The sequence below is a fragment of the Armigeres subalbatus genome, chromosome 1, assembly GCF_024139115.2.
Source record: "Armigeres subalbatus isolate Guangzhou_Male chromosome 1, GZ_Asu_2, whole genome shotgun sequence".
In the NCBI taxonomy this organism is placed as follows: Eukaryota; Metazoa; Arthropoda; class Insecta; order Diptera; family Culicidae; genus Armigeres; species Armigeres subalbatus.
Window position 1 is genome coordinate 243438193 of NC_085139.1, and position 27571 is coordinate 243465763.

Sequence of the window (27571 nt, forward strand, 5' to 3'; positions counted from 1 at the left end):
TAATTATACACAAACATAGCACAACGTGAAAATATGCTCGCCTCAAGGCGAACTCAAGGGCAAGTATAAACACCTCCTCTTCACAACTTCATAACTATCCTCCTCGAATAGTGCGTTTCGTCAACCTATCACACAATAAATCGTCAAGGGTCAAGTTATTGTCAAGGGATTCAATAACAGTCTCCCACCTACATTGCGCACACATCAAGCCTAAACCTCCCTCTAAACCTCCGGTCATATGAAGTAAATCCGTACCTTAACCCTAACTTTGCCGTTCAAAAGTCGTACTCGACCGATGTAATCTCTTTCTTTCTTAGCTCCTCTCATGTCGACCGATTTATACACGAACAAACATGGTGAACAAGTGTTTATAGAATACTGGCCAATATTAGAATGAATCCCCTGCTAACGTGAACTGCCCGGCATTCAATCTCATAATCAACAAACACTTGTGTAGGTATATACTACACAAACCAAGAAACTCCAGAACTAAGTGGCAATTAGTGAATTTTAGCGCAAAACAGTAAAATGTGACGAACAAACCATAATCATACTAACACCAGCGGGCATACCTCCAACATACTACAAATTAACCCTCACACCACGACCACTCACCGGTTCGAACTACTATGAATTTTTATGCATCGACTCTCATTATATACAGTTCCACGTATTTTAAAAGAAACTTTACTATATTATGACAAATGCCCTCGGATAAAGAATTCGACCCTTCTTCTACAGGGCGACAGAAACTGTCTTCTTCACAGCCACCAACAAAAATGTACCTCTCATGTGAAACTACCGAATCCAAAGATCACACTAAATCACAAATAGTCAGGTCTAATCTCTTCGTTGCTACATCACAACACATCTTATAACACATTTCTTCTTCTTCTTCTTCTTTTTCTTCAATGACTCAATATTCCAACTGGAACTTAGTATTCTATCTGAACTTCCTTAATTGGAAGCTTTTCTATGCCCACCATTGCATGAGTATGTATCTTGTGTGGAGAGCACAATGGGTATACTATTCCCAGGGATCGAGAATGTTTCGAATCGAACTCGTCATCTCCGGACTGGGAACGCTACGCCTTCGCTCGCAAGGCTGTGTTGTTTCACTACATCTTCTGAATTTTCAATTAGGATAAAACCAGTCTGACCAGCCACATAGTCGGAAAAGAACTCTAAACGCACAAATCAGCATGCCTTATCACACCTACCAACGCCATCAACCGTCTCGTTGAAATGCACAACTGAAGCCACTCCCACAATTTCCAAGCATGAAGGTATTGCAAAATAATGATATTCACCTGCTTTTATAATACGTACACTCATCGTGCAGCCTACACGATGGGGCATTACTTTACCTGAAGAGCGTGTATTACAAAGTGTCGATACCGTCAGAATTAGACCAATATTCATTGTCCATTCCCATACGAAATTGTGTTCCAAACGATCAGGAGACCTGTCCAATGCGGCACATGTCAGTACTCTTCCTACTCCTACAGGACTCTACCTTTACCCACCGATGAATCTATCATTCTGGAATCCTCTACACCGGAACAAGAATCAAACACCGCCCACTCGCAAATTGCAGCTGCGTATCATATTCCTCAGCCAAAGAAGAAGCGCAATTTCTTTCTTTCCACTTTAATGACTTTACCTCTCAAACCGGGACATCGTTGCCTCCAGCACTTTTCAGATATCTACATGATGATAGTCAAGAGTTTGATAATTTCCAACCTCTCAAATCTCAAGATAGGGTCGTAATAGAATCCAGCCGCCTTCAACACATTCAACGTTGTAGCCATACATCTTACTGGTAATCCAAGCGAAGTTCCGAGGATCTCAATAAAGACTATACTCAGTCGAGAAACTTCCGATTAATCTAAATATCACTCTACTTCCGAAGTGCATCTTGAATCATGCACCTCCAACCCACTTTATCTTACAGCGACGACAAAGCTACCATCGCTCTTAAGCAACTAGTCACGGCACAACACTCTCCACCAAATCAAATAATGTCTACTATGCACTAAACTAAGAATTGGTCTTCAGTAAGTGAATACATCACTGTCAATTCATGACCATATTTTCTCCAAATTTCCAAAATTTAGCTTCTTAGCATTCGATGTTCGGCAATACCTTAGAACAGAACTCTGCGAAATACACCGATAAACACCATGAGTGCACCTCTGCACACTCTGCCATCTCTTCTTTTTTTACCTCCAACTAATCTTTCCTCTTAAATGCAGCCAAATGTCAAGAAGGCTTATGTTATGCAACAGGAGCATCTTTTAAATACTGATCTCTTCATTTTCGTTGTAGTGCCAACAATGGACTTTTCCATATGAATACTGATCCTCCACTTATCATAATTCATTCATTATTTTATTTCTTTTCTCTCCGAGGCCGACACTCACTGTCATCAACATGTATTACTTCTCTAACTTCCAAGTGCTCAGAGGAAATCCATGTAACATTTGCATGTCATTCTCATCAAAATTTTACATTTTCCTGCTTCAGTAAATCTCATTAACTCCGTGCTCTCTGAGAAAAACAACAACTATCCAAATCAACGAAACTTCATCCGGAAAACCAGAAGTCTTCCGCCCTCTCACATTTCAGGGAAACTCTCCGCACCACAATGACTACTGCAGAATTCACAGATTTCGCCTGACAACTCATCGTCCGGGAAATCCTATAAACTTCCTTGCTCCGCGAAAATGCCAAACATTTTCTCTATACCTTCAGAATCCACAGATTCTGCCAGATTTGCTTCATCTGGGAAATACTGAATATTTCCGCTTCTCCACGAGAACCATTCTCTCGAACTTTGCCCCTGGAGAATTCTTAAAATTCTCGCATCTAATGCTTGGGGAATCCTTCAGATTCCGCCTACTCAAAGAGAATCACTCTGATTCTCGCAAAGTTCGCCACGGAGAATTCTCGCAAATTCTCGCGTCTTTTTCTCATCCAGTCGGCAGTGAAACTATCATTTTCACTCCGCAAAATCCAACCAAGGAAAAGGTTCCACTGGTTCCAACATTTTTCAAACGAAACCATTACTTTCGTAATACAACGGCTAACCAGTATCCACTGGTTCTTTTTTCGAAGAAACTGCAATATTTACCTTTTACGATCCCATCCTCGTCGCCAGTTGTGAGATCGCGTCCGCCCGCGGCTGCGACTAAATAAGACTGAGCTGTCACCATCTCAACAGCAATCATCATCATGAACAGTGTTGCCGAACACATAACAAATGCAAGAGCTACACATTTAATGACTGTTTACATATTGTGCATTTCATCATAAATTGTACGGTAATGCGCGTCTAATATACTACAGTTTGCAACAAATTGCGTTTGGCGATAATTTTTTTATAGATATAAACAAATATAAAAAATAAGACCAATCCACATATTGGTGTTATTTGAGATTTTTCCAATGCTTTTGAACGAACGAGAAAGGCACCATCACCGCTAGGTGGATTAATCTGGGTTTTTCAATGACTGATAACGGGTGGCAACGTCTCAGGTGGCAACCAACCCCCCCACAACTTGACATTTGGCCTTAGTTTCGCGCTGAGACGAGACCTGCAAAGACGCTGCTTCTTTTCTCTTGTTTTGACACTTGTTCTTCTTTTCATCACAGTTGACCATCGAGTTTCAACTGTTTACTTGACTGTTTCACCTAAGCCCCAGGTGGACCCTTCTGAGCACAATAAAAGTGTATCTAATTCACGAAATAGTTAATTCATTTTCATAAGGATTTTTATACCGGGAACAAAACACAGGTTTATTACTGATTATTAACAAGCTTAACAGAAGGTTTGGAATACTCGTTAAAGTAAAAAAGTCTTGGTAAAACAAAAATGATGTGGAATATTTTATTTGGGATACCAATACTTTCACTCAAAAAGCTGCTGGTTGCACCTGACAGTTCGTGACAGCAGTTGACTGGCAGCAGCTGAAGTTACATTTTTTCCTCTTTGCAGGTCTCGTCTCAGGTTTCGCGTACCCACTTGCAAATCGCAGATGGCGCTTCGAAACATAAACAATGGGTCGTCCTACACTGCCGCCACACTTTTCCTCCGTAGAAACCATATTTTTTGTTTCGTCATTTGTTGTCAACAAACAACGGACATGAGCGTCATATGGATAGGGTGAATCTGAGACGAGACCTGCAAAGACGCTGCTTCTTTTCTCTTGTTTTGACACTTGTTCTTCTTTTCATCACAGTTGACCATCGAGTTTCAACTGTTTACTTGACTGTTTCACCTAAGCCCCAGGTGGACCCTTCTGAGCACAATAAAAGTGTATCTAATTCACGAAATAGTTAATTCATTTTCATAAGGATTTTTATACCGGGAACAAAACACAGGTTTATTACTGATTATTAACAAGCTTAACAGAAGGTTTGGAATACTCGTTAAAGTAAAAAAGTCTTGGTAAAACAAAAATGATGTGGAATATTTTATTTGGGATACCAATACTTTCACTCAAAAAGCTGCTGGTTGCACCTGACCTGAGACGAGACCTGCAAAGACGGCTTCTTTTTCCTTGTTTTGACACTTGTTCTTCTTTTCATCACAGTTGATCATCGATTCTTAACTGTTTCCTTGAGTGTTTCACCTAAATCCCGGGTAGAATCTTCTGAGAGCAATAAAAGTGTTTTGCAATTTACGGATTTATAATCTTATTTTAAAGAGGTTTTCCTATCTGGAATAAAACACGTATTCATAACTGTTCAATATTAAGCTGTTCAGTTATTCTAGAATACTTTTCAAAGTGAAAAAGTACTCGTAAAACAAAATCGTTCGGAATACTTTTTGATGGATACCAATACTTTCACACAAAAAGGTGCTGGTTGCATCTGACAATTCGTGACAGCGCTTGCTGATTGCAGATGAAGTTACATTTTTTCCTCTTTGCAAGTCCCGTCCCAGCACCTGACAGTTCGTGACAGCAGTTGACTGGCAGCAGCTGAAGTTACATTTTTTCCTCTTTGCAGGTCTCGTCTCAGGGGTGAATTGGTAATTGCAAATAATAGTCGGTGCATATTCTTAAATTAACCCTCGGTACGATAATTTCAACTGCAACATCTGTTTGCGTGAGGGAAGTCGAGAAACTTTCCAATCCAAAATTTCATATTCAGGTAGCCTCACGCCTCGGGTATTTGGTTCGCGAATTTTTTTTCCCGCGTGTTTTACATATTATGCGATGTTGGGCACGAATTATTCGAAATTGAGCACGGATAATCACAACCCCGGCCCCATTTAAAATACACGGGACGCGGGTACCAAAATCCGGCGGAAAGTTTTCCCAAGGTGTAAGGTTACTTTTACCTCAAAGAAAGCCTCTCGTTAGTCCGGCTAATTCAGATTTTCCAGATTAAAAATTACATACCCTCATCTTCTATATAATAAAAATGAGTTGAGATTTCCTTCCTGACGATTTAACTCGCGAACGGGTTGACCGATTTGCAAGATTTTTTCCCTAATCGATTCGTTTTGGGATCTGCAAGGTTTGTATCTACAAAAAGTTGGTGAATTTAACGGGGAAATGTAAAAAATCATTTGAATACAATTTTGGGTCAGCTGTTGAGGAAAACAAAACAAACGCGCGGAAATTGATCTAGCGTACGGTGCTGCAAATAATTCATTGTGACATTTGCAACACCCGGGCAAAGCTGGGTCTCTTTCGCTAGTTTAAATATATTATCTTGTCTGTTTTCAAATGGCTGTGGTTTTATTTTGGTTCATTTGTATGGATTTGACAATCGGATTAACTAGAGAAATATAATGCGACATTTAAGCTCTTTCAATGAAAATTAAAGCCCCAAACGCAATACAACGGAAACGGAAAATTTGACAGTTAGCCCATATATTTTCTGTCAAATTTGCCGTTTCCGTCGCCGTTCCGTTGTATTGCGTTTGGGGCTTAACCATCGGTAAATTTCCGCCATATGATTTGTTTTGGCAATCGCTCCTTCAACCTTCAGTCGGTCATCTTAGAGTCATCAGCTACCGCCTCTTTTCTAATAATAATTTTAGTTTGGAATGATTTTTGTCACGGTATTTAGTACTGGACATTACCTTCGTTTTCGCTTTTTTCATAAAATGATTCCGATAATCACAAGTACGACAGAATCAATTGAACTCAGCCCCGTAGAGCTTGAGTAAATACGAGCCTATACCAAAATAGCTAATGAGTAATGCAATTGTGTTATCAACAATAATAAAACAAAATAAAATTAGGTTCATCTTTAACATTACGTTTACGTTTACGCCACACGCTTAGTTCAGTTCACCCAAATATGGGTGAACAGTACCCATAATCTCGAAAAAGTGCACATACCTATTTGTGGGTGAAGTGCCATTCACCCATATTTGAGTACATGTGGTTTATGAAAATATTGGTAAAGTTTACTTATTTGTGGGTACTCTATTATAGGTGAAATTTACCTAAATTTGGGTGATTTTTTTTTGTTTTTGTTTTGAAAATCGTTTTGGATAAAATCCTAAAAATTCTATAAATATAATGCAAAATATTTTATTTGTCATATTACATATAAAGGAAAATATTTTATTTATCTATGTATTTAAATTTACATTTTCATAAAACATCTACATCTTCATCTTCCATGAAGCTGGATGATTGGCTACTACTGTATTACCTGCAGCAGAACCTGAAAGCAGTAATCCCGGATGGCTCGGAACATCCTTCAGCAGAAGCTTCGTATATGGTGGAGGAGAGTCGATCGCAGCAAAAGCAGCGAAGAACAAGTAAGCTGGCAATAAAAGCAAAAACTATACTGATGAGGAGCTTTGGCGGCATGGCATTTAGTAACTGGTGGCAGCTTTCCAGGTGGTAACTGTGCCGGATGATCAGATATGTTGGTGTACCAATCAATTAAACGGTTGCCACTGATAGTAAAACAATCTGGAAAATATTAAAAGTAGCAATTAAATTTAAAATAATTCCTTTAAGCTATACAATTTTTACTAATAATTGAACCTACCTACCAAGTTGACTATCTGCAACAAATTTGTTCCAGTTTCAAAAATGAATCAGCATCACCTCCGTTTTCCTTTTTCTGGATTTTTCCATCTTTATTGTACAGTTGATAAATCCAATTAGAGCTTTTAACACCTGCCGGCCTTTAGATCCGTTGATGAGTTGGGCGTTGTCGTTATTTTCACTCGCACAGTAGAGGTCCTTCATATTACAGTTAGTGAGACATTCAATTTAGGACATGTCGAATGGGATCTGCAATCTTCTGAATATCTCGGGGCATGCCGAGAACTCCCAATATCCAAACCGAAACGCTTGCTGGAGGATTGATAGATTTCAACCGGTTTCCTTTTATGGACATATTGGGCCGTTCAGCGACTCGCAGCTGTAAGCAGAAGTTCTCTACTGATGGTTCAGGAATCAGTTTCCATTCCTGCTATCTGCTGTATAATCGTCGATCGGCGCCTGCGAGGAGGTGGATGTGGTGCTGCTGATCGGAACATAGGAACTGGAAAACAAATTGCAACTTTAGTTGTGTTTCGAAAATCGATATTTATTATCAGAATATAGCAATCGCAATAAAAGACATTAAAAATAGTTACCTCACTGCTTCCGGAACTAAAATGGTTATCGACTTTGACACCAGAAAGGATAAATAAAATACTTAATAAAAACTTTCAATGATTGCGACGTGGGACGTGGTGGCCATCAGCTCGAATTTGTTTATGTTCAATTTTTCACCCAAATATGGGTAACAGTGATTACTCAAATATGGGTAAAGTCGGTTTCTTCAGAAAATCAGTAAAATTAACTGATTTTTTGGGTATGTTTTACTGATAATATTGGTATAATTGAATTTACCCATATTTGAGTGAATGAAGTACCTATAAATAAGTAAACCAAACTAAGCGTGCATAATCGAGAAATGCTCACGATATAAATAAGTTTGACAGAACCACCTGAACCAATTTTTCGGGGTACAATGACAATGTACGGAAGACGTCAAGTTGCTCACGGGTTGGTGGCAACTAAAACATTGGAATGACTTCAATACTTTTCTATTTCAATAAAAATGCTTTCACCGAAATATTACTTTATGTGAATGAATCCTTAAAACATGCCGTCGAAACAGGAAGTATTGCGGCGCGCATTGTACACTTTATCAAGTGAACCAAGACCATGAGAAAAGTACACGGTCGAACATTTTAAGCGTGAAAATGTTTCGAAAACTGTCAGCATTTTTTGGTCAACTAAGCTCCATTGTATAAGCAGGATCAGAAGCAGTATTTCAAAATTCGATGTGATGTGGCAGAGCCTTCCAACGGTCATGTCATACCAGCAAGACTAAGCTGCGCCGCACGGCGAACCATGGACCATATGCTAATATTCATTAGTTTAAGTTTGAAGACTAATGGCATCTCTTTGTATAACATAATCTATTATATCAGATTGAACTGTACTCCTTTGTAGTTTTTTTTCCGAGCCGTTCATTTTATTCCAGTTTTTTAGTTGCCAACATCTTTTTTCTTCATTACAGGAATCTTTTTAAAGGTATGAAAACAATTCTGGGATATGGTCCATTCTGGGGAATGGTTTTCGGGGGAATGTTTCATTCTGGGAAATGGTTTTCTGGGGAATGGTACATTCTGGGAAGTGGTTTTCTGGGGAATGTTATAGAATCATGTTTTACATTATGCACTAAGACAAAATTGATATTCATGAGGAAAATAGTAAAGAAAAAGTACCCATTAATAAGTACACGATTTTAACCGGGAAGAAAACAAAACTTAATTTTGGTTCCCCGATTTGAGTGAAAAATACAAAATATTAGGCACTTTCTTCTAACCATGTAGCCTAATTTAAAAAACTAACCTTGATTTGGTGGCGGTACTGGAGCCGGAAACGTTTGGATTACCATTCGGTGGCGAATTATCCGAAATTGGCTCACTTTTTTGAATATCCATCGTGGCACCAAGACTTATCATGAATTTTTACACTATCCTGAAAGCTGCAAGAACGCTCGGGAATGCAAAAACCTGGCAAAAGGTTTCACGGCAAAGTGATGTGATACTAACGACACGATACAACACTCAACACGCTCAACACTGATCAACGATGAAAGTTTCATTCGTTTAAGTTTGATTTTGAATGATCGTTCGCGCCTTGCACGGAAGAAAAAAAGTACCCAAAATTGAGTACTTTTAAACTTACTTTTAAGTTATTTTTTCTCTTCGCTTTCATCCACTCTTTCTTTTGTTGTCAAAAACAAAAGAGCCAAACAATCCAACGACGCCAGTTCAATACGGGAAGCCAATGTTGAGTTTTATTACCTGAGGTCGAAATTGAGTGAATTAAACTTAAATTTGGGTCAATGAATTTTCCGTTGGGTACTTTTTTAACATGGGAGTAAAGGCAAACTACTTCGACCCTACTTACTCAATTTTGGCTTCCCGTACGGATGTTCGAGGTTGGGTGAATTAAACTCACTATTGGGTAGTTTATTTCTTCCGTGTGCGGTCGCGTCCGTCGCGTCGCGCCGCAGTGTGGCCAGTTTATTTTTGATAAATCGGTATAGCTTGACTGTAGAAAAATCGGTATTTAGTATTCGGTAGGCCGGAAAAAGTATCAAATATGAAATGGTATGCGGTGATCGTTCGCTAATACTAAGGACACACCTGTGGTACTTGTAACATGGTACAAGAGGACAAGAAAATTATTACAAGGCTATCTTTAATAAAGACAATAATTGATATGGTACTTATTTCAAGATTCTTGTACCATGGTACTTATACCACCAGTGTGTCATTACTCTGATTGGGGCACAATCTCACCCCAACAAGCCATTTTATGAGACCGATTCGAACAGCTGATCGAAATTTTGAGTGGACGGCTCGGTCTTTGTTTTGGTCAATTTGCATGTAAACTATCATTATTTCGTCATCATCATCATCATTTCATTTCATTTTCGCAAATGTTCCTTGTAAAATTTAAATCTCGGGTACTTATTCAAAAGGACGTATGTGATTTTGTAAACAAAGATTCAAACGTCGATTTGTCCAATCTGATGGCACTCCCACGCAAACCAACACCACCAACAAGTAGCCGAAGGCTTCCCCTACCTGTCTGTGGTGATGGTTTGCGTGGGAGTGTTATCAGATTGGACAAATCGACGTTTGAATTTTTGTTTACAAAATCACATACGTCCTTTTGAATAAGTACCCGAGAAATATTAGTATTTGGTCTCCTGTCATTTGAGCTTTCTATAAAATGGCTTACTAGCGAATGCCGTTCGCTCATCGGGGCGTTTTGACCAGCGTTAATGTTGTTTACTTTTTGTATTGAACAAAGCAAAATTTTACGCGCCAGAAAATATCGATCCCGCCAAACACGGAAACAGAACGTCAACGTGTTTTTGACATCACATTCTGACGTTTAGCTGCTTTTTTAATGGGGTTTCGCCCCATGGACTTAACCCACCCCCCTGGCGTCCTATACTATCACAAGGGGTTTGACAATAGCCACCATGTCCACGGACGGTAGCTCATTACCGTCCGTTGTTATTGTACCAAAATAAACATCATGTGTTTTGTTTACTATTTGTTTTGGTTAAATCTGAATATTGTTTTCGGAATAATTTGCAAGATTTACATCTTTGACCATGGGAATTATGTTTTTTGATGATAAAATATAATAAACTTTCGACTTGGAGTGAATCGATAGGTGAAATCAAACGCTACAAGAAATCATATTTCGTAACTTGTTCTCCCGCTCCGAATCAAACAAAAAATATTATTATTGTTTATACTGTGGTGAGCATCACAGTTGAAATGGTCCGGGGATGCAAATCGAACAACATTCATTAATAAAATTGAAATGAAATAAATGGTGTGCAGAAAGATGTTTCAGGATTATATTTTCATGTCCATAATACCTGGTATTATTTTTGAACAAATTGAAAATGTGTGGCCAATAATATTTTGGATAAAATCTAGTTGCTTGTAGACGCACGATTCGGGAGAAGTACTTTACAAAAGGTATGCTGGGCATATCCATGAAGATGTTCGCTACGCTGAGAAGCATCTCTTGCCACGGGGTTGACTTAACCACGAGCGTCTTCTTTGTTCACGATTCTTCTTCTTTTCGCTCGAAAAAATGACATCCGCTGCGGGCCGATGAACTTTTGAGTAAATTCGGAGCTTTTAGTTCACCGGATGTTCACGTTAATGTTCTTTTTTTGTAAACTTTGCCCTCAGGTGAGGTTTTCTTCTTACTGAAAATCGAAGCGAGACGTCATCGTGGTTTAGTTTATAGAGAGCCCCCAACTAAAAAGCGCCCTAACTAGAAAAAAAAAGGCGTACTTAGCTTCAAACATTTCATATAACCGTTGAATTAGTGATGTCCGGATAAGGTGGGGATACTGCAGGACAAGTCGGGGAGGGGGAGGGTATACGCAGGGTTGCCACATTTAAATCTGTATTTTTGCCCCAGAAAATCTTTATATCTGTATCTCAAGTCAAAAAATCTGTATTGAAAATCTGTATCCATCTGAACCAAATTAAAGTCGTCTTTAATAAAGTTAGTTTTGAAAGACATGTCAGACATGTCAATATTTAGCCATTTTTTTGCACATTTCTTTCCAAGGATTACAAATAAAGGAATACAAGCAACAATGTTTGCTTTCTCAAGGTTTAATCATTGACCATTTATTAATAACATATGTCAAGGATCCATTATAGCCACATGCACAACAACTTTATTGGACTAATCTTCAGACACACTGAAAAGAAGCACTGTTAAACTGTTTCAAAGTATTTCAGATATGATCAATGATAGTTAGACCAGATTCTTTAGTATTATTTTTAGAGCGTTTTCCGAAACCACATGTATTAAAACATAATCTGAACATTTTCCGAATCATAATCTGATCGAATTTCAAAATCATTTAATTGCCAATTAAGAACAAAATCTATCAGAGACCATATGTTCTGTATTTTTGAATTAAAATTAAGTTTATCTCAAAATGGCTTTTAATAAGATCATTTTACAGATCATTAAAAGTGATTTGCAATAATTTTTGGTACTGAAATCCTCAAGAAATCTGTAAAATCTGCAAATTTGACAAAAATCTGTATATCTGTATATACAGATTCTTGGTCAAAACCTTACCTCAGAAATCTGTAAAATACAGAAAAATCTGTATATGTGGCAACCCTGGGTATACGTCGATTTGACGAATCTGATGGGCCAAACACAATGGATACGTTTGCGTGCGTTTTTTCAATGGAAAAACTGTCAAAACGCACGTAAACGTACCCATTGTGTTTGGCCCATGATAGATCTCCCACGCAAACCAACACCATCAACACGTAGGGAAGGTTTCTGCTACCTATTGATTAGGGATCCTACATTCAGAGATATGCGAAAGCGGCCATCTTGAGCCAATCGAGCATTGAGAACTGTCAAAATCTGAGCCAAATGAACATCGTTATTGTTGCAGATCGAAAGGTATTGCGATTTTTGTGAAATAGATTTTATGAAAAGTTTTATCGAATGAACAATTTGTTTTGCTTTCGTAAGTAAAAATAGTCTAGTTGATGCCTTATATCGTGTTCATTCGTATTGTTCTTTAATTTTAGCGAAAATGCACTGCTCGAGGATAGATAAAATAATCAAAAAGTGTCTTCGAATGTAAAGTCATGTGTAAGCCTTAACATTTTTCGCTGCGGCAAGTGCTGGCAGCGTTTGTTTACGAAAGTAACAGCGTTGCTAAATCGTCTGGAAAAGTATTCGCACATCTCTTAATATAGGATCCCTACTATTGATGGTGTTGGCACGATAAGCCATTTTATGAGACAGATTCGAACAGCTGATCGAAATTTTGAGTGGAGGGCTCGGTCTTTGATTTGGTAAATTTGCATGTAAACCATCATCATTTCGTCATCATCATCATCATTTCATTTCATTTTCGCAAATGTTCCTTGTAAAATGTAAATATTAGTATTTGGTCTCCTGTCATTTGAGCTTTCTATAAAATGGCTTATTCGTCAAATCGACGTTTGAATCTTTGTTTACGAAAGCAGATAAAGTCGTTTAGAAAATTTGGTATTGATTTGCATTAGTGTGCGTGTCCCAAACGTCACTCATCTATGTGTGGGCCATAAGAGGGACCAAATGACTAAAAGGTGAGGAAAAAGACCAAATGCAAATGTATTAGTAGGATGATGGAAAATTAAAACAGGAAATGGTGACGTAATTTGCACGGCTTCTTATGGCAGCTCGTTGGAATGTAATATAGTGAAAGCTTTTTCGCCACACACGAAAGGCACGCACACAATATATATGGATTTCCATACCTTAGTATTTATTGCATTGGATAATGATCAAATCAAAACAAAAATTATTCAAAGTTTTGCTCTTGTGGAGTTGCTTGCGTGCAAAGTTACACTCAGTTAAGTGATCTAGAATTTCCGACGCAAAACATCGCCAGCATTGAAAATGGAAATGTAAGTCATTCATTGAATTCGTACAATTAGTTTCAATCCAGTACTGATTCCAGTGTTAATCCAAATGCGGCCATTCTCACCAATTTCGAGGTTATGGCGACGTTGAAAAACATGAAAAGCAGCAAGAAAAAGCACGGACTTCGGAATTTGGCCACCATTACGTACGAAACGCTACAGTATCTCGAGGACACCCCATGCAAAGAGCAAAGCGCCGAATCGGTGGTGCAGTTTCTGAAGGATATGAAGCAATTCAACCTGACCAAGAATGAGTGTCTGATGATGATCAACGATCCGCCCGGATCGGCGCTACATATTCAAATCATGATCGAGGATTCCGACGAACGACTGACCGATGAGCAGGTTAATCATATTCTCGAGTGCACGGCTAAGTTACGGATAGGAGCTGGTCAGCGGATAGAGGGATCGGAGTAACATTCATCCGATCAATCGTTTCTTATATTAAGAAATTAGTTTAGAATATTTTATTATGCATTACTTGAGAATAAATTAATCCCGGCAATTGTAGTTTGCGTCATTCGCCTACCGCTTCTGATCGCCCAGATCTTCAATAAAATCTTCATCAATTTCCGGCCACTTTTCGGGAATCACATCAAACAGGTCGTCCTTGACGTCGCCCTGAATCACGATTTCATCGTCTCCCGTCACCGACGAACCGCATGCAAACTTGGTTCCGAAAAACTTGGCCGCCACTTTCAGGTCAACGTCAAATGTGGCCATTCCGGTGACCACCGTTACGGATTTCTTCTTACCGCGAGCCGACCGGGAAACGCAAATCTTCTTTGGTCCGTCATCCTTGGCTTTCTTTGTTTTCATCATTCCTTTTCCGCCACGCTTCTGGCGCTTTTTGTCCTCTTCGCCGGCGGCATTCGCACCTTCGCCATCGGGGGTACTGCCCTCGCCGGGGGCGCCTGATGTCGCTACATTTCCACCCGACGCTGCGCCAGTTTTCAGTCTTTCAAATTCCGACGGAAGGTTCCTCTCTAGCCACTGTTTGCACTTCTCGTAGTCCGGATAGTATTCGCAGTACTCGAGGGGCATCGAGCAGTGTCCGCAGTACTGCACCGACAAGGGATAGCTAATTCCATCCTTGGGGCCGATTTGAAGCTTGGCGGGAATTTCACTGACCATTCTAGGAAGAAAAAGAATTCATTTGAAGTATCATGATTATAGAAAGTATGTTGTAATATTTACATATAACTTAAACTTGTATTCCTTAAAAATGTGAATTTACGATTATTCTTTATTGGATTCGCGACACAGCGGAGAAAGACCTGACGTTTACTTACACATGAAAATCATGAAAAATGATGTTATTGTCATCATCATCGCCAATCATCGAAATCAAACATCGAAATCCTACTACAATTTGAAGCAAAAGTGAAGACAGTGCCACCTATTGACGAATAGCAATAAACAGAGACGTACACGATTAGAAAAAAGTACCTAGTTTTAGAAACTTTTCACTCAAAACGGGGATTTAGTGCGCGAACCCATCATGTCACAACGTCATCATCACACTACGTCAGCGCGGTCTCCATTAGGCTTTCAGCGATCGTGTACGTACACGCACGTTTCACTCACACTTTTACTCGGTTTGTTTGCAACCACGAGCAGCTGTCACGGCAAAATCAAATGGGATTGTTTGCAACCACGAACCTGCGTTCGTGTTGGTGAGAAATGTCGGCGAGACCCTAATGCATGCATGCAGTCGCCAGCGGGAGAGCTGTCGGTGTGTGGTGGGTCTGCGAATATGCATGAAAGTAGTGGGCAGGGCGGCTTTGTTTTTATTCTGTGCTTGATGATGCTCGGATGCAGTGGTATCGGTTGCGATGGATGCAATCGCCCATCGCATCGCTCGGAGTTCACGGTTATAGAGGCCGATGACGGCTGAGGCAGCGATGGTGGATGAAGAAGAATAAAATTAGTGTAGTATTCAGAGCAAGCGGCTAATGATTTTAGTTTGTATAAGTGATTCTAGACTATGAATTGATTCTGCTATTGCGGATTGTACATTAAACATAAACAATCAAATATACCAATCGTGAAATCACATATTTCGCGTGCCCCAATTTACCGTACAATGTGGCAAGTTTTACATTAGACTTGATTCGAATTCTCAATTTTGCATATGCGCTAATACTGATCTCTATCGTGAAAGAATCTGTGCATGATTGAGTATTTGAGAGTATGGAGAGCAACATATTGAATTTTCTGACGAACTTTGCTTCATTTAAGCGTATGCCAATGAATCGGTAGCTTGTGAGGGGCTGGGAGAGGTTGCGCGGTGGGGTATGGCAATGCTAGCGCATTGCTGCCACCGCAGTATGAGATGGTGTTGGTAGCGCCATCGGGTTGAGTAGCAACGACGAAGATTGCACCGGCAGTTTGTTGTCGAATTTTAAAACGAACAGTCGCACCGCTCTTCAACGGCGGATTCCATTTAGCCGTTTTCGGCTGGAATACGACAATTAGCACAGAGAGATTTGGTCTGCTTATCCACGGAAAGTGATTGGTTTCATAATCAACACCACATAAAGGCTACCTTACACCTCGGGAAAATTTTCCGCCGGATTTTGGTCCCCGTGCATTTTAAATGGGGCCGGGATTTTGATTTTCCGTGCCCAAATCCCGAAAACATCGCATATGCAAAAATACATGGGGAAAAAATCCGCGGATCAAATTCCCGAGGTGTGAGGCTACCTTAATGCCGGGATGGGTACGAGTCATGGCATATGACTGACCATGTGTTTAGTTGTGCTTGGGGCCAAACGACACGTACATTAAAATATGGTTATACATACTACAACAGTTCTGATTCCTCAGCAAAAAAAATCAACTACACTGATGAAAATAAAAACTTGATGAAAATAATTACTTTCATTCATTCGCAGAAGGCAGGGGCAGCAGGGACTACGTACAAGGGCTTGACGATCCCTCCCCAGGCGATCTGCGAGTTGTGACCAGGGTTGCCACTACTTTTTGGGAAAAGTCTGGCATGCTACAAATTAAAAATCTGGCAAAGAAATTCGTCTTTATCATTTTTGCCTTTCTCGTATACTAAGTATACGGTAAAGGCTATATGATCGCTCCAAAAACAAACTTTTTATAGAAGGCCCGGAGACCCATAGTGTTATATACCAATCGACTCAGTTCGACTAATTGAGGTGATGTCTGTGTGTGTGTGTGTATGTGTGTGTGTATGTGTGTGTATGTGTGTGTGTATGTGTGTGTATGTGTGTGTGTGTGTGCGCAAAACTACTCAAAAAATGTCACTCATTTTTCGGGCACTTATCCTCAATCGAATTGCTCGCAACAAGTTGCATTCAACGCAGAATCCTGTCCCATTGTTTCCTATTTGAAATTGGCCAGATCGGACTATGGGATCGACAGTTATGGCCAAAATACAAATTCATACGAAAAAATCGCGTAAAAAATGTCACTCATTTTTCGGGCACTTATTCTCAACCGATTTGCTCGCAACAAGTTGCATTCGACGCAGAATCTTGTCGCATTGTTTCCTATTTGAAATTGGCCAGATCGGACTATGGGATCAGAAGCTATGGCCAAAATACAAATTCATACCAAAAAATTGCGTAGAAAATGTCACTCATCTTTCGGGCACTTATCCTCAACTGATTTGCTCGCAACAAGCTGCATTCGACGCAGAATCCTGTCCCATTGTTTCCTATTTGAAATTGACCAGATCGGACTATGGGATCGAAAGTTATGACCAAAATACAAATTCATATGAAAAAATCGCGTAAAAAATGTCACTCATTTTTCGGGCACTTATCCTCAATAAATTTGCTCGCAACAAGCTGCATTCGACGCAGAATCCTGTCCCATTGTTTCCTATTTGAAATTGGCCAGATTGAACTATGGGATCAGAAGCTATGGCCAAAATACAAATTCATACGAAAAAATCGCGTAAAAAATGTCACTCATTTTTCGGGCACTTATTCTCAACCGATTTGCTCGCATTAAATTGCATTTGACGCAGAATGTCTCATATTTTCTTATTGAAAATTGGCCAGATCGGACTATGGGATCGAAAGTTATGGCCAAAATACGAAAATGTCACTCATTTTTCGGGCACTTATCCTCAATCGATTTGCTCGCAACAAGTTGCATTCGACGCAGAATCCTGTCCCATTGTTTCCTATTTGAAATTGGCCAGGTCGGACTATGGGATCGACAGTTATGGCCAAAATACAAATTCATACGAAAAAATCGCGTAAAAACGAACAGTGGGTAATGTCTGTGACATAACCGCTAAGTGGACGTAGGACTTGACTTGACCATGCCTTTAAGATACATAATATGTCCAAATTTTTCAAATCAACTATTTTGGATAAATAATCGGCGTTGCATACCATTCCTTGGCAAAATATTCTCATCAAACCGACACAGAAATCAAATCTACCTCGAACAAGAATCATAAAAAAAAATTCAGGAAGTATCTGTCCGGTCCGGTCACGAAATATAAGCCTCGACAGTGGCAACCTTCCCACTAAAGGACTGCCTGAAACAAACCACAAGTTGGCCCAGGAGGGGATGTAGACTGTATCTCAGCCCTTCCACTGAAGAGCCTTCTAATCAGTGCGATAGCGACTGAAGGAGAACATTATTTTTAACTCTTAGAGCCTTGAAAAAGGCTGTTTGCTTCGGCCATGTGCAAAAAGTAAGAAAACGATCTTTTCAAATAACCGCGAATTTCTAGTGATGGTATAAAAAAGACTGAATGCTCTGCGAGCGAATGCACTTTTCTTTTATACCTTATTTTGAATCTTCTCTGCTTCCCAATTGGTGGGCCAATCAGCTAGTGTCTTGTATCCCGCTTCTTTGTCAGCCAAAGCGTCATCATTACCAACGCGTTCGAAAAGGGTTTCTTCTTTTTTACGCTTGTTGCTCGCTGCTGGCGTCTATTTCCTAACGGGACTTTTCGCTAGATACAGGCCAATAAGCCGGGCAAGCGAGCTTAGAATTGCAGTTCAAGTAGGAAGTACGTGTTCTTTTCTGAGACAACATTATTAGTAGTAGAAGGAAGGAAACACCCGGACATGGGATTTCGGGTGATAAGATTTAGAATTGGTAACATGGGATGAACATTCAGGTACGTTCGCTTTGTGTGCGGTCAGTATCAAACAATGTTTATCTACATTTTTTTTTATCAATGCCAAAAAATCCAACATTTGATGAAAAATCGATTGATAGTTTATTAATGTTTGAGCTGTTATCGGTGTTTTTTTTACCCAAATAAGATTATTTGAGAGATTTGGACATCTTATGTATCTTTAAAGGCATGATCAAGCGAAGTCCTTCGTTTGGGGTAATTCTATTTTATTTTATTTTGTTGTTTTATATTCAAAACATTGTGCACGTCAAATGGAAGTGGTGGTCTTTGAATGCGACGAGCTCAGCTATTGATATTGATTTGATTCCAAAGTAGTGCAAATTCAAATGCAGAACAGTTCGCATGGACGTGTATATTTTTTACCGTGTACCAACGCGTTCGAAAAGGGTTTCTTCTTTTTTACGCTTGTTGCTCGCTGCTGGCGTCTATTTCCTAACGGGACTTTTCGCTAGATACAGGCCAATAAGCCGGGCAAGCGAGCTTAGAATTGCAGTTCAAGTGGGAAGTACGTGTTCTTTTCTGAGACAACATTATTCCATGTATAGTAGAAAATCGAAAATTTGTTTTCAATAAAATGAAATATCTGCAGTTATCAGACGTCGCAACTCATTTCTGGTTAGTGCGCATGATAGTACATCCATGCGTGCATGATGCGCACTACTAATGAAATATTTCAAATTGTCGCGACTCAATCGAGTGCTCAATCGCGCGGTCCGGTTTGGTGGCGGCCCGACAATATTAGTAGTAGAAGGAAGGAAACACCCGGACATGGGATTTCGGGTGATAAGATTTAGAATTGGTAACATGGGATGAACATTCAGGTACGTTCGCTTTGTGTGCGGTCAGTATCAAACAATGTTTATCTACATTTTTTTTTATCAATGCTAAAAAATCCAACATTTGATGAAAAATCGATTGATAGTTTATTAATGTTTGAGCTGTTATCGGTGTTTTTTTACCCAAATAAGATTATTTGAGAGATTTGGACATCTTATGTATCTTTAAAGGCATGATCAAGCGAAGTCCTTCGTTCACTTCGCGGTTAAATCAGAAAAATTATCCACTGTAGTTTTGACGCTATTTAAGAAATTACGCATAAAATTTTATCTCTAGAATATTGGATTTGGCACCCAAGTACAATTTCTATCCCGAAGGGTATTGAAAGCATTGATATTGATCTCTATTATTGGCTCTCTGAAGAACCGTTTGTTTTTTGGACATACATGCTGCATCATGTGGCTTTTTTTTTTCAGCCTGTCTCCGCTCAGCACCGATGCCGGCCGGTCTCGGCTCGACTCTGCTGCTGCTGCCGGTATCTGCTCAGCATTGCTGCTTTGTCGGGTCTGTAGGGTGGACTGATGATGTACTGGCTAGGTTTCGGCTGATGATGATAGCTTCGATGGTGTCGAGCCGAAAAAGCGGTCGGTGCAGACTTCATTCCCTGCTAAAAGGTGTGAGTGCTGTTCAATCGATGATGCGGTTGCTTCGCTTGTCCCGGTCAGAATGAAAGGAAAAAATCACGTTGCGCTATTTTATGGCTTCTCGGCAGACCCAGCGGCTGCTCATTCGCTGGTGTCTGCACCAATCAGAACGTGGTAATGGAATGATGCAAGAATTATGCGGTACCCATATTTATAGGTTCCCTTGATCTCAATGTTTTTCATTGAAAACAGTTTCATGCCTATTGAAACAAGTTTTTCGGATCTTATCAAGCATGGACATGGAAGGCATACTTGAAATCTGTCGATTTAGGGGCTTACCGCAGAAATTCGTCCACTGAGACGAACGCTATTAACGTTTAAAATCTTTCAACATAGCGTAACGCGGTCGATTTGAATATTTTGAAATGACACCCGGTATAGTAAAGAGAGACGTAAGTCCTACGTCAAAAAGTACTTAGTTTTAGAAACTTTTCACTCAAAACGGGGATTTAGTGCGCGAACCCATCATGTTTTTTCCGAGTTTATGAATAATGTTCGCTGGAATATTTATCGACAAACAGTGATTTGCAGCTCGATGGCACAATTTACGATGAAGAACTGCAGAGAGTGCTTTGAGAATACACTGGGGTCTCTTTTTACGCGGGTCGCTTTTTACGCGACTTTTTTTACGCGGATTTTGGGATTCACGCGGTTTTTGGGATTTACGCGTTTTTTTTACGCGGTTTTTATTTTTTACGCGATTTTTCGAAAAAGTTTTGAGATCACGTGGAAATTTTAAAAAGTTGATTTTTTATCGATTTTTGGAAAAGTCGTTTTTTACCAGGGGGGTAATATGCGGTGCATCGCGCCTCCTCTGCATGTAGTATGAAGCAAATGTAAATAAACAATCCCACAATTTTTTTGTTAGTCAGCAGTAGTGTAAGTTAACCAATATCCTACAAGATTCCAGTTCGAAAAATGTTACACTTGCCAAGCGGGGTGGCCCAGGGTGGCCCGCCTTTTCCAAGCGGCGAGGCCCGGATAATACATCTTAGGTAGGCTTGATTTGTTCGTGGATGACAGGCTTACTCCCCCCCTGTTTTTTACGCGAATTTCGGATTTTACGCGGTTTTTAAAAAAATATTCTAAGTCCTTTTCAAGGGAAAACACTTAGAATATGTAATGGAGGTACGATGCTGGGTCATTAGAGCGTCAGTCCCGAAGGTCATTTGGCCACAGCCGTTAGGCCGAATGAGAAGTGAGAAGGAAGAAGTGAGGATTGAGAAATGAGAAAAAAGGTGTAATATGTGAGATGTGAGAAGTGAGTAGCAAGAAGGGAGAAGTGAGAAGGGAGAAGTAAGAAGCGAGAAGTGTGCAGTGAGAAGCGAGAAGTGCGGAAGTGAGAAGTAATAAGTGAGAAGCGAGAAGTGAATAGTGAGAAGTGAGATGTGAGAGGTGGCAAGTGAGAATTGAGAAGTGATATGTGAGAAATGAGATAATTTGAGAGGTATGAGAAGTGATAAGTGAGAAATGAAAAATAATTTGTGAGAAGTGAGAAGCAAGAAGGGGTGAAGAGAGTGAAGTGAGAGAGCGAGAAGTTAGAAATAAGAAGGAAGAAATGAGAAGTGACAAGTGAGAGCCGAGAAGTGAATAGTGAGAAGTGAGTAATGAGATAAACATGTGAGATGTGGGAAGGGAAAACTGAGAAGCGAGAAGCTGTAGGTAAAAAGAGGAAAATGAGAAGTGATAAGTGAGAAGTGACAAATGAGAGATTAGATACGATAAGTGAGATTTAAGATAGAAAAAGTGAGAAGCGAGAAGAGAGAAGTAGGAAGTACGTAGTGAAAAATGAGAAGTGTGAAGTAAGCAGTGTAAAGTGAGAAGTGAGGAGTAAGTAGTGAATAGTGAGAAGTAAGAACTGAGAAGTAAGAAACGAGTGGTGTGACCCGAGAAACAAAAAATGAGAAGCGAGAAGGAAGAAGTAAAAAGTGGATGAGAAGTGAGAAGTGAGAAATAGGAAGGGAGAAATGATAAGTAAGAAAACGGCAGCGAGAAGTGAAATGTGAGATTTGGGAAGTGTGAAGTAAGGATGGTATACGAGTAGTAAGAATTAAAAGGTGAGCAGTGGAAAGCGATTTTTGAAAAGTGAGAAATAAATAGTGAGAAGTGAGATGTGGGAAATCAGAAGTAAGAAAGGAGAATTGAGAAGTGATATGTAAGAAGAGAGAAACAAGAAGGGAGAAGTGGAAAGGCCGAAATGAGAAATTAGATGTGAGAAGTAAGAAGCAAGAAGTGAGAAGTAAGAAGTGGGGAGCGAGAAGTGAGAAGTGAAAAGTGAGACGCGGGGAATCAGAAGTGAGAGGCGAGAAGTGAATAGTGTGAAGTGAGAAATGAGATAGATATGTGAGATTTGAAAAATGAGAAGTGGGAAACAAGAAGTGATAAGTGAGAGCCGAGACATGAGAAGCTATAAATGAGAAGTTAGATTTAGAAGTGCGAAATTCGATAAGGGAAATGAGATCTAATATGTGAGAAGCGAGAAGTCAAAGTGAGAGCCGAGAAATGGGTTGGAAGCGACAAATGAGAAGTGAAATTGGAAAGTGAGAAATTCAAAACGAGAAGTGAGATGTAAGATGTGAGAAGTGATAAACGAGAAGTGAGAGCCGAGAAATAGGTTGGAGGCGACAAATGAGAAGTGAGAAATTCAAAACGAGAAATCAAGAAAAAAATTTCAAAACGACTTATCTGCTTTTGTAAACAAAGATTCAAACGTCGATTTAACGAATCTGATAGCACTTCGACGCAAACCAACGCCATCAACATGTAGCCGAAACCTTCACCTACCTATTGATAGTGTTGGTTTGCGTGGGAGTGCTATCAGATTTGGCAAATCGACGTTGGAATCTTTGTTTACAAAAGCAGATAAGTCGTTTTGAAAATTTTGTCTTGAAGTAAGATATGAGAAGTGAGAAGCGAGAAGTGAGAAGTAAGAAGCCAGAATTGAATGGAGAGAACTGGGTTGTGAGATGGGAGAAGTGAGGAGCGAGAAATGAAAAGTAGTAAGATGTGAGAAGAAAAGGCAAGAAGGGTGAAGTTAGAAGATAGAAGTGGGGAGTGGGAAGTAAGAAGTGAGAAGTGAGAATTGAGGAGCGAGAAGTACAAAGTGAGAGGTGAGAAATAAATAGTGAGAAGTGAGAAATGAGATAAAGATGTGATATGTGAAAAGTGAGAAGTTATAAGTGAGAGCCGAGAAATGAGAAGCTACAAGTGAGAAGTGAGATTTAGAAGTGAGAAGTGAGACATTTGATACGAGTAGTAAGATGTAAGAAGTGAGAAGTGAGAAACGAGAAGGGGTAAGTGGAAGCCGAGAAGTGAATTGTGAGAAGTGAGTTATTAGAAGTGAAGAGTGAGAAATAAAAAGCAATTTGTGAGATGTGAGAAGTGAGAAGGGACAAGAGAGAAGTTAGAAGGGAGAAGTGAGGTGTGTGTAGTGTGATGTGAGAGGTGAGAAGCAAAAAGTTGAGAAGTGAGAATCGAGAAGTGAGAGGCGAGAAATGAAAAGTGAGAGTGAGATGTAAAATGTGAAAAAATGAGATAAAGATGGGAGTTGTGAGAAGTGAGAAGAGAGAAGTGTACCAAGCGAATTTGACGTCACACGTTTCATTGCTTGGATTGTAATCGAGGCGTCATGCTCGTTTAGCTATACTAGTTGAGAGGTCGTTTGGCTACCCTCGTCTTCGCCTCAGCTCGTCTATAGAACCTACAGTGTCTATAATCTAGACTTTCCGATTTGGGTACAATATTAAGACCACTACCGGGATGTGGATGGTCGTCGAGTAACTCGATAATATTATTGAGTTCGCAAGCGAAAGGCAGAACATCATCAATGAACTGAAACAGAACCTGCTGGCGTTCGAGTCGTAAGACAAGAACATGACGCTTTTATCAGCCACCCGGGAGAAGCGAGAAGGCCGACAAAGGTGCCACAACTGAGGCCTTCTCCTTCCTTGGAACATCGACTATGGCAGAAGAGGTGATTGATTTCGCCCTGACGGCCAACGAGGAAAATATTGCGCCTAACCAAAAACGGCTCAAGTAGCAAACCGGCGAAGGTGCTCAGAGCAAAGCCAAGCAGTAGGCGACATTAGGCCAAACGTCGTCTTGACGGAGCAGATCGGGATGTAGTGATTCCCGAAGGGCGTTGACCCGAGAAGGCGACTTCTCGGCCCAAAAAAGCGAAAGGCACCAACCAAACGCAAGTCGCCAGGCCGCAAAAGGGTACCTGCCGGCCAGTGCCATCGGCACAAGGGACCGAAAATCCCTGGCAGCTGGTCAGTAGCTCAAAGCGGAAGTCGAGCGCATCTCGATCCGCAAAAAAAGTTAAAGACAGAGTAGAGTTCTTGCTGCTCAAAACCGATAAGCATAAGTACGCCGACGCCGATGCAGGCGACCAAAAAGCTTTCGGCGCTGGAACAGGACGCACGAAGCGTCAGACGCACCAAGACTGGTGAAATGATCTTGGTGTTGAAACGTGGAGCTAGCGGGACTACTGGCCCAACCCTAGCAGCACACATGCTTCACATAGGCTGCTGCAACTCATATGTGACCAGATTTAGTCACAATCAAGTTGCTGCAACCATTTTTGTCTGACTTGTGCTTCTCGGGAAGAGATCTTGGGTGACGGCGCCGAGATGAGGTCGTTGGGGACGGAAGTGACCTTCCAGTGCAAGCAACTGGACGAGGTCACGAACGCGGACGACGTCGTCTCTGCCGTCAGAGAGCAGTGCGGTACAAAGGTCGTCTATTTGGCACGCAGCTAGCCTACCTAGCGAGGGATGTTCAAATTGGCTGGTCAGTAAGCCCAATAAGAAAACTGGACTGGTACTATTGGTGCTTATAGTCGGGACATAAGTCCTACGACTTTAAGGGCCCAGACCGTAGCAACCTGCGTAGTTATTGTGGTTGGGAAGGGCACAAGGCGTAGGAATGCGATAAGTTACCAAAGTGTCCATTTGCGCCAGCAAAACGCAAGCATATAATCACGTTATGGGTGGACCTCCGTGTCCCATCGGAGAGGGACACAAGAAGAAGCCATGCAAGCAACACAGTTAAATCTTAACCTGTGGCAGTCGGTCTCGGAGTCGAGGACCGATGTCGCTCTCCTGTCCGACCCGTACAACGTCCCTAACTTGGGTCGTTATTTACGTGACAATTTTCACTCGGAATTTATTCCATTATTTGCTGCAGGAATTTCTTGGAGAGACAAGAAACTATGCAGTGTACACATTATATTCTATCTACAATAAGGAACATGTACCATATATGAAACAGGTCGACAGACCTTTGGTTACGCGTGTAGATCTTAAAGCCTTACTTAAGGACTTTTTTTGATAGCCAAGAAGTTATTCTTCATACACATTCTATACTATGTACCACAAAGAGCATGCACCATATTTGAAACAGGTCGACAGACCTTTGGTTACCCGTGAAAATAGCGAAAACTCGTTTTTTTTTAAAGTCGTTTTTTACGCGATTTTTGGGATTTACGCGGATTTTTTCAAAAGTTTTTTTTACGCGGTTTTTAAAAAAGGTTCGGAAACACGTGAAAACCACAAAAAACGATTTTTAGTGAAGTCGTTTTTTACGCGGTTTTTGGGATTTACGCGGTTTTTTTTACGCGGTTTTGATTTACGCGGAACGTATCCCCCGCGTAAAAACCGACTCCAGTGTAGGTTGTATGTGCAAAAGAGAGTCTTTCTTTGCTTCCTATCTCTTCCGATTATTGTCTATCCGGAACAAAGTTAATACAATTTTCAGACATGGGCAAAATGTGCTATTTTAGGGGAACTGTCCCGTTTCCTAAACAAAGAAATAAGGCAGCAATGCCTGCTTACTGCTGGAAAAAATCACAACAATAAGAAACAAGTCAAGAAGAAGTAACCCAACCAAAATATAAGAGGTGCTGCTAATACGTCAACGAAAAATTATTTAATTTTTTGGATCCAAACTTCAAGTCAAGTTTAATAATATAATTTCCCAGAAAACGAAATCCAAAGTGTAAAATAATGTTTATTTACCTACATATTCTTCTGGAAATTATTTTTTGCGGACTTTTTTAAAACATTTACATGTCATACGGCGAAATTTTCAATCTAAAATGGATATTATCACTATTGCTTATTGTGCGTTATTAATTGCTAATGCCTTCTGCGAATGATTATTATTATCAGACTAAGGCCGGAGTGGCCTGTGCTGCACGTAAAAGACTTCTCCATTCATCTCGGTCCATGGCTGCACTTCGCCAACCACGCAGTCTGCGGAGGGTCCGCAAATCGTCCTCCACCTGATCGATCCACCTTGCCCGCTGTGCACCTCGCCTTCTTGTTCCCGACGGATCGTTGTCGAGAACCATTTTCGCCGGATTACTGTCCGACATTCTGGCTACGTGCCCGGCCCACCGCAGTCTTCCGATTTTCGCGGTGTGAACGATGGATGGTTCTCCCAACAGCTGATGCAACTCGTGGTTCATTCGCTTCCTCCACGTACCGTCCACCATCTGCACCCCGACATAGATGGTACGCAATACTTTCCTTTTAAAAACTCCCAGTGCGCGTTGGTTTTCCACGAGCATCGTCCAGGTCTCGTGTCCGTAGAGAACTACCGGTCTTATAAGCGTTTTGTAGATAGTCAGTTTGGTAAGTCGGCAAACTCCATTCGATCGGAGCGGAGTCTAAAGTACGTACGATTTCCAGCCACTATGCGCCTCCGAATTTCTCTGCTGGTATCGTTATCGGCGGTCTCCAGTGAGCTCAAGTACACAAATTCTTCAACCACCTCGATTTCGTCACCACCGATAGAAACTCGTGGTGAGTGGCTTACATTGACCTCTCTTGAGCCTCTTCCTATCATGTACTTCGTCTTCGACGTGTTGATGACCAGTCCAATCCGTTCAGCTTCGCTTTTCAGTCTGATGTAGGCTTCCTCCATCCTCTCAAAGTTACGTGCCACGATATCAATGTCGTCGGCGAAACCAAATAACTGGACGGACTTCGTGAAAATCGTACCACTCGTGTCAATCCCTGCCCTTCGTATTACTCCCTCCAAAGCGATGTTGAATAGCAGACACGAAAGAACATCACCTTGCCGTAACCATCTACGCGTTTCGAAGGGACTCGAGAATGCCCCTGAAACTCGAACTACGCACATCACCCGATCCATCGTCGCCTTGATCAACCATATCAGTTTATCCGGAAATCCGTTTTCGTGCATTAGCTGCCATAGCTGGTCCCGATCGATTGTATCATATGTATCGATTGTATCAGGTGTTCTTCGTAGTGCTGCCGCCACCTTTGGATCACCTCACGCTCGTTTGTAAGAAGGTTCCCGTTTATGTCCTTACACATATCGGGCTGTGGCACGTGGCCCTTACGTGAACGGTTCAACTTCTCATATCACTTTCGTGCGTTATTAGCGTGG

General features: G+C 40.7%; 2 protein-coding genes and 1 long non-coding RNA gene across 4 annotated transcripts; 1 reads left to right on the forward strand and 2 right to left on the reverse strand.

Annotated features, from left to right (window-relative positions):
* Positions 1-6640: 6640 nt before the first annotated feature.
* On the reverse strand, positions 6641-9098 carry LOC134212244 (uncharacterized). Of its 2 annotated transcripts, none has more exons than XR_009979229.1 (3): positions 8889-9098; positions 7024-7524; positions 6641-6944 (listed from the first exon to the last, which is right to left on the reverse strand). It is a non-coding gene; the product is annotated as an uncharacterized LOC134212244 (long non-coding RNA). The 2 variants fall into 2 exon arrangements; XR_009979226.1 differs by lacking the exon at positions 8889-9098 and adding an exon at positions 7619-7722.
* A 4241-nt stretch (positions 9099-13339) lies between these two features.
* On the forward strand, positions 13340-14044 carry LOC134212254 (DNA-directed RNA polymerase III subunit RPC9-like). Its single transcript, XM_062689941.1, has 2 exons — positions 13340-13519; positions 13573-14044. The coding sequence occupies exons 1-2, from the start codon at positions 13512-13514 to the stop codon at positions 13949-13951; spliced, it is 387 nt and encodes a 128-aa protein (XP_062545925.1). The 5' UTR covers positions 13340-13511; the 3' UTR covers positions 13952-14044.
* On the reverse strand, positions 13987-14856 carry LOC134212253 (density-regulated protein homolog). The gene is made up of 2 exons (XM_062689925.1): positions 14732-14856; positions 13987-14669 (listed from the first exon to the last, which is right to left on the reverse strand). Exon 2 carries the CDS (start codon positions 14666-14668, stop codon positions 14060-14062), a length of 609 nt encoding a protein of 202 aa, XP_062545909.1. The 5' UTR covers position 14669; positions 14732-14856; the 3' UTR covers positions 13987-14059.
* Between the last annotated feature and the right edge of the window lie 12715 nt (positions 14857-27571).

What these genes read in the sequence shown, in the direction of transcription:
- LOC134212253 (XM_062689925.1), bottom strand. Translation starts at nt 14,668, where the DNA reads ATGGTCAGTGAAATTCCCGCCAAGCTTCAAATCGGCCCCAAGGATGGA.